This window comes from Ornithorhynchus anatinus, chromosome 2 (assembly GCF_004115215.2).
Source record: "Ornithorhynchus anatinus isolate Pmale09 chromosome 2, mOrnAna1.pri.v4, whole genome shotgun sequence".
NCBI lineage: Eukaryota > Metazoa > Chordata > Mammalia > Monotremata > Ornithorhynchidae > Ornithorhynchus > Ornithorhynchus anatinus.
Window position 1 is genome coordinate 7,535,381 of NC_041729.1, and position 17,394 is coordinate 7,552,774.

Consider the following 17,394-nt stretch of genomic DNA (forward strand, 5'->3'; position numbering starts at 1 on the left):
GGATATCATAGGGGTCTCCAGAGATGACCACTGTCTCTCCTACTACAACCCAGGCCACACACTGTTGCTTGTCTAAGTCCAACCTACTCAATGTGCCTTGATCTCATCCATCTGGCCGCCGACCTCTCGCTCACATCTTGCCTCTGGCCTGGAATGCCCTGCTTCTTCATATCTGATAGACAATTACTCTCCCCCACTTCAAGGCCTTATTGCTCTGTAAGCACTCAAGAAATTCTATTAATTTATTGATTGAACAGCTTCACCTAAGCCAGCACAGGCAGGTAAGAGTCTCGAATTACAGTGGAGCCTTCTCAGGTTGTAATTCTGCCTTCCTGAGGAGGACAGATTTTAACAACCCTAAGAATCAGAAAGGACTCTTTTATGTATTCCAGGCTGCATTCTTAATATTTTCTCTTGTTCTTGGGTGATAACATTTCCTTTCTCTTTACAATGACTTTGAAGTCACTTTGGGATGGGGAGGGATAGACAAGTCCTGGTTGCTAACATGACTCTTTTGAACATCAGCCTGATTTTCCACTCTCTTTTGCCTTCATTTCCCTCTTTGGCTTTCCTTGATTGGAGATGGGGGTGGTGCTAAGGACATGCAGTGAGTGTGCTTAAGTTATGAGTCCTGAAAAGTTAAATATGCTCAATTCCAACACTAGAGATTAACAGTGATCGTCTGGGCCACTGGGCCATGTCCAGAGGGTGTCATGGCATTGTTGATAAAACCAGACTCCGCAAGTGATCTGGTTTATATGAGTTCATTTCATCTTACTCACTGAGAAAGCCTTTAAAGTGCCTCTCTGCCCTTTTCTGTGTACGGGGAAGAAAAGAAGGCCAAATATATTGCCTTGAATTTATAAAAATGGCGACTCTTCTCAGCATGTTCTTTTATCAGATGGTTCCACGTGGGTTCATAGATATCTCTCTTGTTATTTTAAGGTACGATGCCTGTTTTTTCACTCTGCTTGTAGTCGAGAAATCCGAACAAGAGTATAAACTAAGCAAGCCTATGGCTACGTGCAACCTTCAGTCACTAGTCCACTGTACCACCATGATGGTACATGAATGACAATGGTATGCAACTGGAGGCCCAGCTGCCCTGTGTTATCAAACAAAGACACCCAGGCAATCATCTTTGAAATGTACAATATAGTGTATTTTGCCATGTGTTTATCTACACGATCAGTTCTTTAGTACAATAAATCAGTACATGCTGAAAGGGTGGGGCTGCCCGCCTGCTTGAATAGGAAGTACAGTAAAAAGGCACATGATTATTCATCATGGGAGTTGTGCACCAGTCAATAACTTAACACTAAAAGGCCCTCCATCCGGGGAGGAATTTTCCTTCGGGGAGGCAGTAGAATGATTTCCATTAGTTCCACACAAGTGGAATCCAGTTCTGATTGCTCCAGGAGGGAGGATAAGTTTCCACCCAACTGTCTGTTCATCCCATTATGATGAATCAACTTTGTAACACCCACCAGGCTTGCCTGGATTCCCAAGGCCAAGTAGAAGGGTGTCCGGGGCCTTGATGCTTGAACCCAGGACTCCCTGCCGCATGTAGGCACCCCTTACAGGTCTCTGCTGCCCGAGGCCAGTTTCCCACGAAGTTCTCAGCGGGGGAGATGGGGGGAGTCCAGCACCAGGCTGGACGATGACCCGGTGGGGAGGGAGGGAGAGACAGCTAGTGCCAGTCTTCCTGCCCTGGAGTCAGTGGCGTCCGTGTTTGATCCAGTTTCTAATCATCCACTTCTGCCCCGAGCATCTCTGAACCACCAGTCTGAGGCCAAAGTTGGCATCCTTGGACATTTCCACCTCCAGGCACCGTCCCGTGTCTCGGCTGATGATGGGGCCACTCTGAGTGGATGGCCAAGGGGAGAAAGGAAACATGTCAACATGAATGCTGGGTGCGATGACGAGGGCAGTGGTTCTGCCCACACCAAACTTTGGGGTTTTCTTTATCATGGGGAACCATTCAAACAATATTTCTGGATCCCTGTCCCATAATTACGATTTCTTTTAGTAAATCTCAAAGTGATTCTGCAGCATAAAATGCAGATAAAGCAAAAATAATCTAAGAAAAACAATTATAATGATTTCCTTTTGGAAAGATAGATAGGGTCCAGAGTTCCAGAACTCTGCTTGTTTGACCAGCTCTTATAGAGCCCCCAGAACAACACTACAGTGGGGCCTGAGAGTTTAATAAATATTTTTCAATTTGAGAACAAGACTCTGAAATGCTTTCACAGATACTCTCATTTATCTTCTCCATATCCCCAGGGTGACAGCTAAGAAGCCTACTTTCTAGACCCAGCTACCCTGCTGACTCACTGTGTGAGGTGAAAGGTCACTTAATCCCTCTGTATCTCTATATCTCCATCTGCAAAATGAGGACATTTGTTTCCGTTCCTACCTCGCCTCCTACTCCCCCAACTCATGGGTCTGTGACTAAGCGATCTTTTCACGTCCCTAAACTTCCCTGGCCTTGTCATCTTTACAGGTGCCTGGCTGAGGAATTTTCAATGTCTTCCCTTATTTGTCATGGCATAGTGGATATAGCAAAGGCCTGGGAGTCAGAAGGTCATGGGTTCTAATTCCGGCTCTGCCACTTGCCTGCTGTCTGACCTTGGGCAAGTCACTTCACTTATCTGTGCCTCAGCTTTCTCATCTGTAAAATAGGGATTGAGAGTGTGAGCCCCATGAAGGACAGGGACAGTGTCCAACCCAATAAACTCGTATCTAACCTGTGCTTAGTAGAGTGCCTGGTACATAGCAAGTGCTTAACAAATATTACAATTATTATATTATTTGTCAAAGTCTCTGTGGCCGCTGGCCCAGGTGTTCATCATTGAGCAGCCAGCTGCATTCTATGTTCCTGGGGAGACCGGAGAATCAGGGAAATGGCTGTGCCAACTTCCAAGGGTCCAGCAGTCCCTGGCCATCTCCCCTCTGTGCCTGGGTGAGTTTATCTAATCCTATTTCCCACTGTCCACTCCCCACAAGGAGAAACAGCTGACATCCACCCCACGATACCTGGGTGAAGTCCCAGAGTCTCTGGGCAGGCCGGGAGACGTCTTCGCATTTCTTCAGAGTGGGCGTCCTGCCTTTCCCGTCATCAATGAGACACTTAGAGTCAGGCAGGAAAGCAGTGGAACCCAGAGGGCCCAGCTGAAGCAGACCCTCAGCACTGTAGCGCACAAGCTGGAGGGAGAGAGGACAGAGATCAGTTGGGAAACGTAGTGGGCAGCATTTTCCAGGGCTGAATATCTCAGAAGACAAACATTCACAGTTGGGGTGCAAATCTCTCCTTTCTCCAAGTCCTGAAGCAGAGTTCCCATATGACATTCTGCTGAGAAGAAGTTTTCAATCAATCAATTAATAGTATTTATGAAGCACTTTGTAAGAGCACTGACTTTAGTGCTTGGGAGAATGCAATACAACATAGTTAGTAGACATGTTCCCTGCCCACAAGAAGCTTAAACTTAGAGAGGGAGTCAGATATTAAAATAAATTATGGATATATACATAAGTGCTGTGGGACTGAAGGGGGCAGTGATTATCCACTGCTTAAAGGTACAGATCCAATGACAGGGCAATGGAGAAAGGGGAAGAAGAAGAAGTAGGGGAAATGCGGGCTTAGTCGGGGAAGGCCTCTTGGAGGAGTGTGGAGAGAGTGGTAGTCTGTCGGGTATAAAGGGGGAGGGAGTTCCAGGCCAGAGACTGGTCATGGGTGAGGGATCAGTGGAGATATAGATGAAATCAAGGTACAGTGAGTAGGTTGGCACAAGAGGAGCAAAGTGTGCATGCTGGGTTGCAGTAGGAAATCAGTGAAGTACAATAGGAGGGGGCAAGATGATTGCTTTAAGGCCAATGGAAGGAGTTTCTATTTGTAGCTTAGGTAGACGAGCAACCACAATAGGTTCTTGAGGAGTTGGGGGGGAACGTAAATTGAAGTGTTTTTAGAAGGATTACCTGGGCAGAAGAGTGAAAATTGGACTGCAGTGGGGAAAGAGAGGAGGCAGGGAGGTCAGCAAAGAGGTTGATGCAGCAGTTAAGGTAGGATCTGAGGAGTGCTTGGATTGGGGTAGTAACAGTTTGGATGGAGAGGAAAGGGCTGGTTTAAATGATAATGTAAAGGTAGACCTGATGGGATTTGGTGACAAATTGAATATGTGGGTTGAATGAGAGACATAAGTTGAGGATAATGCCAAGGTTACAGGATTGTCAGACAGGGAGGATGGTGGTGCTGTCTACAGTGATAGGAAAGTCAGACAGGGACAGGGTTTAGGTGACTGGGAGAGCTCTGCAGGGCCCAGGACAAGAGAAGGTGCTCAGTGAAACCGATTGATTAACTGATTGATAGGGCTGCAGGTACTAGAGAAGCAGCGTGGCTCAGTGGAAAGACCATGGGCTTTGGAGTCAGAGGTCATGAGTTCGAATCCCAGCTCTGCCACTTGTCAGCTGTGTGACTGTGGGCGAGTCACTTAACTTCTCTGGGCCTCAGTTACCTCATCTGTAAAATGAGGATTAAGACTGTGAGCCCCATGTGGGACAACCTGATTCCCCCGTGTCTCCCCCAGCGCTTAGAACAGAGCATGGGCTTTGGAGTCAGAGGTCATGAGTTCGAATCCCAGCTCTGCCACTTGGCTGTGTGGCTGTGGGCGAGTCACTTAACTTCTCTGGGCCTCAGTTCCCTCATCTGTAAAATGGGGATTAAGACTGTGAGCCCCACATGGGACAACCTGATTCCCCTATGTCTACCCCAGCGCTTAGAACAGTGCTCGGCACATAGTAAGCGCTTAACAAATACCAACATTATTATTATTATTATTGCTCTGCACATAGTAATTCATTCATTCATTCATTCAATAGTATTTATTGAGCGCTTACTATGTGCAGAGCACTGTACTAAGCGCTTGGAATGAACAAGTCGGCAACAGATAGAGACAGTCCCTGCCGTTTGACGGGCTTACAGTCTAATCGGGGGAGACGGACAGACAAGAACGATGGCAATAAATAGAGTCAAGGGGAAGAACATCTCGTAAAAACAATGGCAACTAAATAGAATCGAGGCGATGTACAATTCATTAACAAAATAAATAGGGTAATGTAAATATATACAGTCGAGCGGACGAGTACAGTGCTGTGGGGATGGGAAGGGAGAGGTGGAGGAGCAGAGGGAAAAGGGGAAAAAGAGGGTTAAGCTGCGGAGAGGTAAAGGGGGGGTGGCAGAGGGAGTAGAGGGAGAAGAGGAGCTCAGTCTGGGAAGGCCTCTTGGAGGAGGTGAGTCTTAAGTAGGGTTTTGAAGAGGGGAAGAGAATCAGTTTGGCGGAGGTGAGGAGGGAGGGCGTTCCAGGACCGCGGGAGGACGTGGCCCAGGGGTCGACGGCGGGATAGGCGAGACCGAGGGACGGTGAGGAGGTGGGCGGCGGAGGAGCGGAGCGTGCGGGGTGGGTGGTAGAAAGAGAGAAGGGAGGAGAGGTAGGAAGGGGCAAGGTGATGTAGAGCCTTGAAGCCTAGAGTGAGGAGTTTTTGTTTGGAGCCGAGGTTGATAGGCAACCACTGGAGTTGTTTAAGAAGGGGAGTGACATGCCCAGATCGTTTCTGCAGGAAGATGAGCCGGGCAGCGGAGTGAAGAATAGACTGGAGCGGGGCGAGAGAGGAGGAAGGGAGGTCAGAGAGAAGGCTGACACGGTAGTCTAGCCGGGATATAACGAGAGCCCGTAGCAGTAAGGAAGCCGTTTGGGTGGAGAGGAAAGGGCGGATCTTGGCGATATTGTAGAGGTGAAACCGGCAGGTCTTGGTAACGGATAGGATGTGTGGGGTGAACGAGAGAGACGAGTCAAGGATGACACCGAGATTGCGGGCCTGAGAGACAGGAAGGATGGTCGTGCCATCCACGGTGATAGAGAAGTCGGGGAGAGGACCGGGTTTGGGAGGGAAGATGAGGAGCTCAGTCTTGCTCATGTTGAGTTTTAGGTGGCGGGCCGACATCCAGGTGGAGACGTCCCGGAGGCAGGAGGAGATGCGAGCCTGAAGGGAGGGGGAGAGGACGGGGCGGAGATGTAGATCTGCGTGTCATCTGAGTAGAGATGGTAGTCAAAGCTGTGAGAGCGAATGAGTTCACCGAGGGAGTGAATGTAAATGGAGAACAGAAGAGGGCCAAGAACTGACTCTTGAGGAACTCCAACAGTTAAAGGATGGGGGGGGGAGGCGCCAGCAAAGGAGACCGAGAATGACCTTAACAAATACCAACATTATTATTATTATTACTCCTAGACCTGTACTACTTCTTCCTCTGACCACAGAGATGGCATGATCAATGGGGAGTGTGAGGAGTTCATCCAGGACTCTCGCATGGGTCCTTAGAACTATCTTGACTCCTATGGTTCGGGTGGTATCCCTGGGTTGGTGACCTCCAGAGACCAACAACCTAGCAGCCAGTGATTAGGCTGTGGGCCATCATACCCTTGGGACCCAGAGAATGGGTCGCCTCTCAACTGTAAGCTCCCTCTCTAGACTAAAGTCTCAGTGTGGGCAGAGAATATATCTGTTATATTGTTATACTGTACTCGCCCAAGTGCTTAGTACAGTAAGACAGGCCAATATTTGTCTCATCAATTGATCAATCAATGGTATTTACTGAGCGCTTACTGTGTGTGGAGCATTGTATTAAGTCTTAGATGAGCACGACACAATAGAGTTGGTAGATGTAATCCCTGCCCACATGGAGTTTATAATCTCATCCCTGGTGTGTGTTTGTGTGTGTGTGGGGGGGGGGGGAGGAGTCAAGGTCAAGACCCCTATCTCCTGAAGCGCACATTATGGTGACAGTTCACTGAATTTTCTAGTTTGTAAACTCCTTGTGGGCAGGGAACATGTCTACCAGTTGTGTTGCATTGTGCTTTCCCCAGTACTTAGCTCGGCGCGCTGCACACTGTAAGCACTCAATATGATTGTTTGATTGATTTTTCATTCTTTTAGTCCTTTTCCCTAACAGGTTCTCTAAATGTTTCACAAAAGGTATGATAGTAAACTCTGCTCTATTAAAGCTATTAGAAGCCCAGAGGAGAACCTGGTGGAAATTTCAGTGGTCATACTGAACTCAGTAAACTCTGCTCTATTAAAGCTATTAGAAGCCCAGAGGAGAACCTGGTGGAAATTTCAGTGGTCATACTGAACTCAGAAAGAGAAGATACTCCTAACTCAAGGAGAGAAGAAGATGGTCAGAGGTACAGAAGTTGTTAGCGCCTCCATGGAAATTGCCTAGAAAACCCTTAGGCTGGGACTCTGAGTAGGCTGAGTTAAGGACAAAGAAAGGACAGAGGAGGCAGACAGTCCCATTTTGTTATTGATTTAATACAAGTTAGAAGAAGACTGCGGGGAGGAAAAACTGATTTGGGGTTTCTAGGGTGTTTATTTCGGGTGAGAGAGAATTTATTTTAGGAAAGGCCTTTCCGTAGGGCGTTGGTAAATGAGCATTACTGGGCTGTTGTGATGATTTATAACCATTGTTTTAAGCAATAGCTTGAGGGGAGTTGTATGCAAAATTAGACTGAGACTTGAAATTCAACTGCATTTATCTCGTTAGCTCCAAAACCCATTTCTTCCTGGGCTCTGAGTACCCGCCTGTGGCTTGAGCTATTGATAACTGAATCTGCTATCAAGTAGGTTGAAAATAAAAATGTGAAATGATGCATTTCACACCACTTATTTCAGGAGAATCACCAAACAATGGTGATGGGAGATCACGGTTTGATTTGGGTCTGCACTGGAGTTGAACAGTCACCAGGAGAAATCTTCCATCACCCAGAATTTGGAAACAACTTGCATTTATTTGTGTACTTATTTATTTCCTAGACTCTGACCCATACTGTTTCCACCCATTGGTCTTCGTTATTGCCACTACCATCACCATCATTGGTGGTTGAGTATCTGATAATGATAATAATAATAATAATAATGATGGTGGTGTTAAGGGCTTACTCTGTGTCAAGTTCTGTACTAAGCCCTGGGGTAAATACAAGTTAATTAGGTCCCACATGGGACTCACTGTCTAAGTAGGAAGGAGAAAAGGTAAAATCCCCATTTTGCAGATGAGGAAATTGAGGCACGGAGAAGTTAAGTGACTTGTCCAAGGTCACACACCAGACCAGTGGTGGGGCTAGGAATAGAACCCAGGTCCTCTGACTTCCAGGCCCGGGCCTTTTCTACTAAGTTATGCTGCTTCCCAAGCTCTCACTTCCAATCAACTACTAAATCCTGCTGAATCTTCCTGCAAAATATTTTGCATCCACCCCTGCAGCCACCAAAGCAGCTACCACTCTGGTTCAAACACACATCATATTGCTGTTGGACATAGCATATCATAGCAATCATCTCCCTCGTTCGACTTTCCTGCCTCTAGCTTCTCCCACTTCAGTCCACACTCCACATTACTGTTCTGTTCATCTTCCTAAAACATCACTCCACATCACTCTGTTTTTTCCTCAAGAGCCTCCAATGGTTGCCCATTTCCCTCTGCAGCCAGCAAAAACTCTTTCCCATTGCTTCAAGTCTCTCCTCCCATTCTCCCCATTTTATACATCAGCTCTGCTCATTTGGTCCTCCCCTGTCCACCTCCTAACTGTGCCCCCTTTTCGTCTAGCCAGCTTCCACTGTGCTCCTGCCCTGGAACTCTTCTTCCCCAACCAAATCTGCTAGCCCCCGTCATCTCCTCCTTCTCCTCCTCCTCCTAAAATTTCACCTCTCCGACAACTTTTCCCCATCCGATTCCCAGTAGCTTCAGCCGTTTCAATCCACCGAGACCTCTTTGACACTTACAGAAATGTTTATACTCATTTCAGCACTTGTATACATGTTTGTTCGATATTTTTTTCAGATTTTGTTTAAAAATAATTTTAGGTCTGTCTTCCTCTTTAGAATGTAAGTTCCTGATGGACAGGGAGTGTGCCTCATACTTTTATACTTTCCCTACGGCTTAGTCCAGTGTTACTATTCCCTATACTCTTCAGTGGCCAACTTTTCAACCCAGTAAGTCCACTTCTCCTTCTCATCAAACTGAAAATGAAAGAGTTAAGTGATTCCAGAGCAAGCGGTGTGTTTGAGAAACTCCTCCACCCATTGCGTGCCTCAGGATGACTAGAAAAATGCTATTTTCACCCCCAAATCCACCACCTATTGTATCTCATGGAGGTCTCATATTTTCCTTCTAATACATGGGATTGTTTCCTTTCTGAGTGTGGTTGACGCATCTTGGGGTTGACAATAGCTGGCAGTTAGAATTTCCCCATTAGGTCCGGCATTCTGAACCTATCTGTAATTGCTTGGGGCAGATAAGGCAGCTCTCTGGAGGGAGGCTGTCTATTTGGGCATCCATCCGAGGCCTTTTGACAGAGCATGTTCTTTCTTATCACCTGCCATTTCCCTCATAGCTGTCATGCAAAACAAGGACCTTGGATCTGCGCATGGATCACAGGAAATCAAAGTCTTTGTGCGCTCATCCTAAGGATGAGCATGTGATATCAGACGCATCTAGCCATGATAAATTCATAGCCAGATTGTTTAAAACCATGAATAGTAGTAGTTACAATGATAATAATAACACATTATTATTATTAGAAGCAGCATGGCGTAGTGGATAAAGCACAGGACTGGGAGTCAGAAGGTCTTGGGTTCTAATTCTGGCTCCACTACTTGTCTGCTGTGTGACCTTGGAGAGGTGACTTCACTTCCCCGTGCCTCAGGTCCCTCACCTGTAAAATGGGGATTTGAGATTCTGAGCCCCATGTGGGACAGGGACTGCATCCAATCCGATTTGCTTGTAGCCATCCCAGTACTTAGTATAGTGCCTGGCACATAGTAAGCGCTTAACAAATACACATTATTATTATCATTAACATAATTATTATTATTATACATTGCTATTATGATATTAATAATTGGGGTACTCTTTACATCCTTCCTATGTGCTAAGCATGGGGATGGACACAAGAAGATCAGATCAGACACAGAGAAGCAGCAAGGCCTGGTGGAAAGAACATGGACCTGGAAGTCAGAAGGACCTGAGTTATCATCCCGATTCCTGCTCTTGTCTGCTGTGTGACCTTGGGTGAGTCATTTCACTTCTCTGGGACTCGGTTCCCTCATCTGTAAAATGGGGATTAAGATTGTGAGTCCCATGTGGGACATGGCTGAGTCCAAGCGCTAATTAAATTACATAATAATAATAATAATGTTGGTATTTGTTAAGCGCTTACTATGTGCCGAGCACTGTTCTAAGCGCTGGGGTAGACATAGGGGAATCAGGTTGTCCCACGTGGGGCTCACAGTCTTAATCCCCATTTTACAGATGAGGGAACTGAGGCACAGAGAAGTTAAGTGACTTGCCCACAGTCACACAGCCGGCAAGTGGCAGAGCTGGGATTCGAACTCATGAGCCCTGACTCCAAAGTCCGTGCTCTTTCCACTGAGCCACGCTGCTTTTCATCTAACCCCATGCTCTGTACACAGTACCTAACACATAGGAAGCACTTAACAGAAGCCATTAATGACAGTCTCTGACCCACATGAAACGCCCTTATTTTATCAGATGAGGAAACTGAAGCACTGATTAGTCAAGTGATTTGCTCTAGGTCACCAGGAGGCAGGTGGAGAAGATGGGATAAAACCCTAGGGCACCCAATTTCTAATCCGGTGCTCTTTCCACTAAGCCACGCTGCTTCTGCTCTTAGGGTACTGACAGAATGAATATAGAATTGTTGTTGTCCCACCCTGCCTCACAAAGGGTCAGAACCCTTCCCTACAACTTGGAGTGGCTGGGTGGAATCTGGCCCCACAGGAAGTTGTATACTGTAAACTAAGTGCTAGACAGTAAGCTCCCCCTGTAGGCTATAAACTCATTGTGGGCAGGGAATGTTTCTACTGACCCTGTTATGTTATACTCTCCCAAGCAATTAATATAGCACTTTGCACACAGTTAAGTGCTCAATAAATATTAAAAATTGCTCTTGAGATCCTAGCCCTTCTTTACAGGGGCCAACCAAAGTTTTCATGAGGAAAGGGGATGGAAGCAAAACTGGCAATCATTGCATATATAGCGTGGCTCCGTGGAAAGAGCACGGGCTTTGGAGTCAGAGGTCATGAGTTTGAATCCCAGCCCTGTCACTTAGCTGTGTGATTGTGGGCAAGTCACTTAACTTCTCTGTGCCTCAGTTACCTCATCTGTAAAATGGGGATTAAGACTGTGAGCCCCATGTGGGACAACCTGATTCCCCTGTGTAATTCCCCAGCGCTTAGAACAGTGCTCTGCACATAGTAAGTGCTTAACAAATACCAACATTATTATATAAGGTTGGTTTCTATTTGACTACAGTAGGTTTTTAAAAAAATGTTTATTTAACATTTTAAAACACTTGCTGCCAACAACTTTTATGCTTTTTGCTTTGATTAGGGCTTGTACAGCTGTGCCCCTCACACTGAATTAATTTTTTAAATTGTGGTGGAGAAGATACAGGTTTTCCAGCTGTGTAATCATTAATTAACTTGGCTGTAAGTGAGTGACTCCAAGCCCTGCTTATCTGCAAAAGGCTTAGTTTAGATAGAACAGCCTTCCCCCAATCCTACCCCGTTAATCATTGCATTTCCAGCAGAATGCAGATTAGGAGAGCCAAAGAGAAAACGGAACTGGATGATATGCTAGATTAACTCTTCTTCTTTCCCTGAATACAACTATTAGGGACCAAGCTTATGCCTCATCTACGTGGATTTTTAATATGGGTTATGGAGGGAAAATAAAATTGTAATAGGCCTAGAAAAATTCCAAATCGAGTTTTCTTGAATCATCTGGCCTTCAAATTGCAGCTTCTCTTGGTAATCTTTTCCCTTGCTCCCTCTCCCTCTATTCCCTTCTGCATCTTCTGTGCACTTGGATCTGTGACCTTGGGGCATTGGGTATTCACCCCACGGCACTTATGTACCTATCTATAAATCATATATTATTATTTATTTATATTAATGTCAGTCTTTCCCTTGAGACTGTAAACTCGTTGTGGGCAGGGAATGTGTCTACCAACTCTGTTTTACTGAACTTTTCCAAGCTCTGCACAGTGCTCTGCACACAGTAAGCACTCAATAAATGCCATTGATTGACTGATAGATTGATAATTGGGGACTGAGTTTGGTTAAGGATAAAATGCTTGAGTCCTGTCAGTTCAACCTTCCCATGATTAAAATCTGCCCTTTCCTCTCCATCCAAACTGTTGCCCCGTTAATCCAAACACTTATCCTATCTCACCATGATTACTCTTTCAGTCTCCTTGCTGACCTCCCAGCCTCCTGTCTCTCCCCACTCTAGTCCATACTTCACTCTGCTGTCCAGATCATTTTTCTACAAAAATGTCCAGGTCATGTTTCTCCACTCCTCAAGATGGCTGCCCATTTACCTCTGCATCAAACAAAAACTCCTTAGCATCAGCTTTAAAGCACTCAATCACCTTGCCGGCTCCTTCCTCAACTTGCTACACTCCTACTAACATTCCTACCATAACCCAACCCATATACTTTGCTCATTTAATGCCAGCCTACTCGCTGTACCTCGATCTCATTTATCTTGTCACTGATCTCTTGTCCATATCCTACCCCTGGCCTGGAATGCCCTCCCATTTTATATTCTACCAGCAATTACTCTCCCCACCTTCAAAGACTTATTGAGAGCACATCTCCTGCAAGAGGTCTTCCCTGACTAAGCCCTCATTTTCTGTCTCCCCACTCCCTCAGTAATGCCCTGATTTCCTGCCTTATTAGCCGCCCACGCCAGGCCCACAGCACTTATGTACATATTCGTAATTTTTTTATATCTATTAATGTCTATCTCTCCCTTTAGACTGTAAATTGTGTGCAGGGAATGTGTCCATTGTATTGTTGTGTTGTACTTTCCCGAGTGCTTAGCACAGTGCTCTGCAAAAAGTAAGTGCTCAACTGATTGATTATGAAATCCTGGAACTTAGGTAAAGCATTCTTATATGCCATTATTTCCCTTATCCCTAATCTCTTTACAGTCTCCCCCTATAGACTGCAAGCTCCTTGACAGCAGGAATCATGTTTACCAAATCTGTTGTGCTGTACTTTCCCAAGAGCTTAGTTCAGTTCTCTCAACCCAGTAAGCATTCAGTAAATAACACTAATTGATTCAGTTGTCAAACTCAATGAATCAGTGTATTTATTGATTGTTTACTGCCTGCAGAGTACTGTACTAAGCTCTTGGGAAAGTACAGTGCTTTTCCAAGAACTCAGTACAGTAATCTGCACACTGCTTCCTTTTGTGATGGAGAAAGGTTGATGGAGAATGGCACACACTCAGAGATTTCCCCTCGGGGCCAGGAGTGCTCTTGGAACAGAAAGAGTTTGTTTTTAAGCCTAGGGAACTGAAAACCCTTTTCAGAAAACCAGGATAAGCCACTTGAATGAAACTCTTCTACTCTTCCATTTCACCAAGGACAACATCCACCATCTCTTAAATGAAGACACTATGTGCCTAGCACTGTTCTAAGCGCTGGGGTAGATATAAGGTGATCAGGTTGTCCCACATGGGGCTCACAGTCTTCATCCCCATTTTACAGATGAGGTAACTGAGGCACAAAGAAATTTAGTGACTTGCCCGAAGTCACACAGCTGATTAGTAATGGAGTTAGAATTAGAACCCATGACCCCTGACTCCCAAGCCCCTGCTCTTTCCACTAAGCCATGCTGCTTCTTTATTATCTGTCTTCTGTTTGGTTTCCTGCCAGCCTCTCTCTCCAACATCAGGAAAAGATTTTTCTTTCTATGACTCAGCAGCTGCACTGGGCCTGGCCCTCTGCCCCAAGCTACTCAGCCTCCCCTTTCTCCCTCTTCTTTCCAAGACCACCAGTCCCCAGATCATCCCTATTAAACTGAACTTTCTCTTGGGCCCTATTCCTTGTGAAGCTCACCAAGCCTCCTGCTTCCTTCATTCCAAGATTCCCTGGAAGTTTCCTGAGACTCATTAGGAGCAAGGGAGAGGATATTCCCTTCCCATCTTCCTCCCACTCTTTTTTAATGGTACTTGTTAGCACTTCCTATGTGCTAGGTACTGTACTAAGCTAAGCACTGGGGTAGATATAAAATCATCGGTTTGGACACAGTCCCTGTCCTGGGGCTCATAATATAATTAAGAAGCAGCATGGCCTAGTGGATAGAGTATGGACCTGGGCATGAGAAGGATCTGAGTTCTAACCCAGCTCCTATTTTTACAGATGACTGAGTCAGAGAGATGGTAAGTGATTTGCCCAGGGTCACACAGAAGATATATGGCGGTGCTGGGTTAGAACTCAGGTTCTCTGATTCCCAGGCCTCTGTGCTCTTTCTACTAGGTCATGTTGCTTCTCTAGTGAATACCACTATTATTATTATTATCATCAAGATACATTCCCTGTCCCCAAGGAACTTACATTCTAGATCACACTGTCTGTCTTGTTCAAAAGGTAAATATTATAACTTTACACCTGTCAATACTGTGTGTTCCATCTGAGGCCTTCAGAGAGCAGTGACTGTATATTTGGTTTTGAATAGTGAATTTTAATTACTGGATGCCCGGAAACCTTTGGAAGTTAGTGGAGATGGTCTGATTTTATATGTAAATATACTCTTTGTCTTTACTTTTGAAACCCAAGTCATGGTTTTTTTAAAAATAAGAAACATTTATTAAGTGCTAGTTGCTGAGTATGGATTAGAAATAGTAGGATGTTCAGCCAGGCCTGGACTACCACCATACAGCACTTGGGCAAATTCCCAGAGTGCCAGACTCCTGTTTGGAGCCGCCAAGGGGGAGACATTCTCTCCCCACTGAATTCCTGGAGGTGAAGGTCATCTCACCTAGTCCTCAGCCTCTACATCAGGGGTTGCCCTACCATAATCTAGGACAGAGTGTTGCCTATCCTGTTCTGAAAGATCTCTAGAGGGTGGAGATGTGAAAAAGAAAGGGAAGTGTTGTTTATCCATGGGAGAGTGAGGGAGCATTAGCACGCTAGCCTAGGAAGGCGGGAGTTTATAATTTATCACCTAAAGAATAAGTCATGGAAAATGAATTCTGGTCCACTTTTCTCAGTCCTCACATCATTACTTTGATTCATTTAGTCGCATTTATTGTGTGCCAAGCGCTGTACTAAGCACTTGGAAGAGTACAGTATAACAATAAGCAGGCACATTCCCTGCCCACAACGAGTTTATGGTCTAGAGGGGGAGACGACAGTAATATAAATAGATTCCTGATATAGACATAAACGCTGTGGGGCTGGGATGGGGACTGAATAAAGGGAGTAAGTCAGGGCAACACAGAAGGGAACGGGAAAAGAGGAGAGGAGGGCTTAGTCAGGGAAGGCCTCTTAGCCCAGATGTGCTCTCAATAATGCTTTGAGGGGAGGAAGAGTCATGGTTGGATTTGAGGAGGGAGGGCGTTTCAGGCCAGAGGCAGGACATGGGTGAGGGGTGGGTTGTGAGATAGATGAGATTGAGATTCAGTGAGAAGGTTAGCATTAGAGGAGTGAAGTGTGTGGACTGGCTTGTAGTAGAAGAGTAGCAAGGTGAAGTAGAAGGGGGCAAGGTGATTGAGTGCTTTAAAGCCTATGGTGAGGAGTTTCTGGGAAGAGGCAGAGTGCTGGGGTTCGTAAGGACTTCCTAAAAGAATTTAACATCCTTTCTGAACTTTAGGAAAACTCACCCCCATAAATTTCTGACAGACTCAGAAAATTACAGTTCCACATGGAAAGCCCAATTGAATCTTATTTCACAATTGAGTTTTGTTAACAATCCAAAGAACTCCAGCTAAACTTTACTGTTAAGCATCAGACAAGTGTCCTTCAATGTTTTGGCTAAAGGTAGACATTTTAGATTGTAGGTAGCTTTGAGCCTCTCTTTTATGTTTTTTTAAGTGCTCACTATGTGTCAAGCAATGTTCTAAGTGCTGGGTAGATACAAGTTAATCAGACACACTCCCTGACCCACGTAGGGATCACAGTCTAAAGTGGGAGGGAGAACAGGCTTTGAGGCATAGAGAAATTAAGTGACTTGCCCAAGGTCACAGCAAGAAACTGGCCGAGCTGAAATTAGAATGCAGGTTCTCAGATTTCCAGGCTTGTGACACTGCTTCTTGTCCTGTCTTTAACAGCAATTAAGCAATCGATCAAGTAATCACGGGTAATATATGGAACACTTTCTCTTTGCAGAGCACTGTGTTAAAAGCAGGGGAAAGTACAATAGACACCTTACCTTCCATTAAGGAACTTAAAATTTAGCAGGCAGTACTTATTTCCTACAGATCTTTTTTCTCTTTTTTTAATGGTAATTGTTAAGTGCTTATTATGTGCCAGGCACTGTACTCTGGGGTAGATACGAGCGAATCAGGTTGAACACAGTCCAGGTCCCACATGAGACTCACAGTTTTAATCCACATTTTACAGATGAGGAAACTGGGGCACAGAGAAGTTAAGTGACTTGCCCAAGGTCACATGGCAGAGAGTTGGCGGATCCCGATTTCAACTCAGGTCCTTCTGACTTATAGGCCTGTGCTCTGTCCACTAGGCTATGCTGCTTTTCGATGTTGTTACGTATGTCGTCCTGATCATGGACAAGCTGGGATTCGAACCCGTCTTTGGTAGGACTGATCTCCTCTTGGCTGTTTAGATTGCGGTTAGGTCAGAATTGATTTCTACTTAAAAGGCTGTTCCTTAATGCAGCCCTGTCTGATTTCAATGGCACATCAGGAGAAACAAAATGACATATCAGAGAAAGTAAAAGTCTGAGACAATTTAAATAATATCCAACTTCCATTAAGAAATCGGTGCCATCAATGAAAGCAAGAGAAGTAATTTTTAAAACCCCATCCATTAAGAAAAAAATTCAATCTTCCTGACTATGAACCATTAGCAGTAAAGTCTCTGGGTGTCTTCCAAAGGGAATGTTGTCCGGAGTAATTAATGGAGATAAAAGCAGCAGTAACACAGTCTCATGAAATAAAAACATAGTATTAATGCAAAATGATTAACACGACACAGAGATCTTCATTTAATTTTTGCCCAGGACCTTGAGATATGTATACTATGATGGTCTTTGACAGCAATGGGGGAGAAAACAGTAGTTGTGAATTCTGCCTGAAGATCATAGCAGGGAACCAGAGAGGAGAATGCAAAACAAGAAATATCACTATTGGGTCAGAACCATCCACATATCCCATAATTCTACCATTCACCGTGGCAATGGGATATTTGGAGGAGCTGAGTGATGTCCTAATGTTTTCAAAGGATGGATTATCTCACCCCATTAACATGTCGCTCTACATCCCTAAATTCCCTACTTGTAATCCATTAAGGACCT

At 45.2% G+C, this 17,394-nt stretch overlaps 1 protein-coding gene across 1 annotated transcript in view; it reads right to left on the bottom strand.

The window, feature by feature from the left end:
* Window positions 1-1,140: 1,140 nt before the first annotated feature.
* Window positions 1,141-17,394, bottom strand: part of GALNT9 (polypeptide N-acetylgalactosaminyltransferase 9) — a 242,943-nt gene continuing 226,689 nt past the window's right edge. Inside the window, exons 10-11 of the mRNA XM_029047813.2 lie at window positions 3,040-3,207; window positions 1,141-1,863 (exon numbers count right to left, since the gene is read on the bottom strand). Of these exons, the coding sequence (XP_028903646.1) occupies window positions 1,717-1,863; window positions 3,040-3,207 (315 nt within the window). The 3' untranslated portion in view covers window positions 1,141-1,716. The remainder of the gene's footprint in view (window positions 1,864-3,039; window positions 3,208-17,394) is intronic.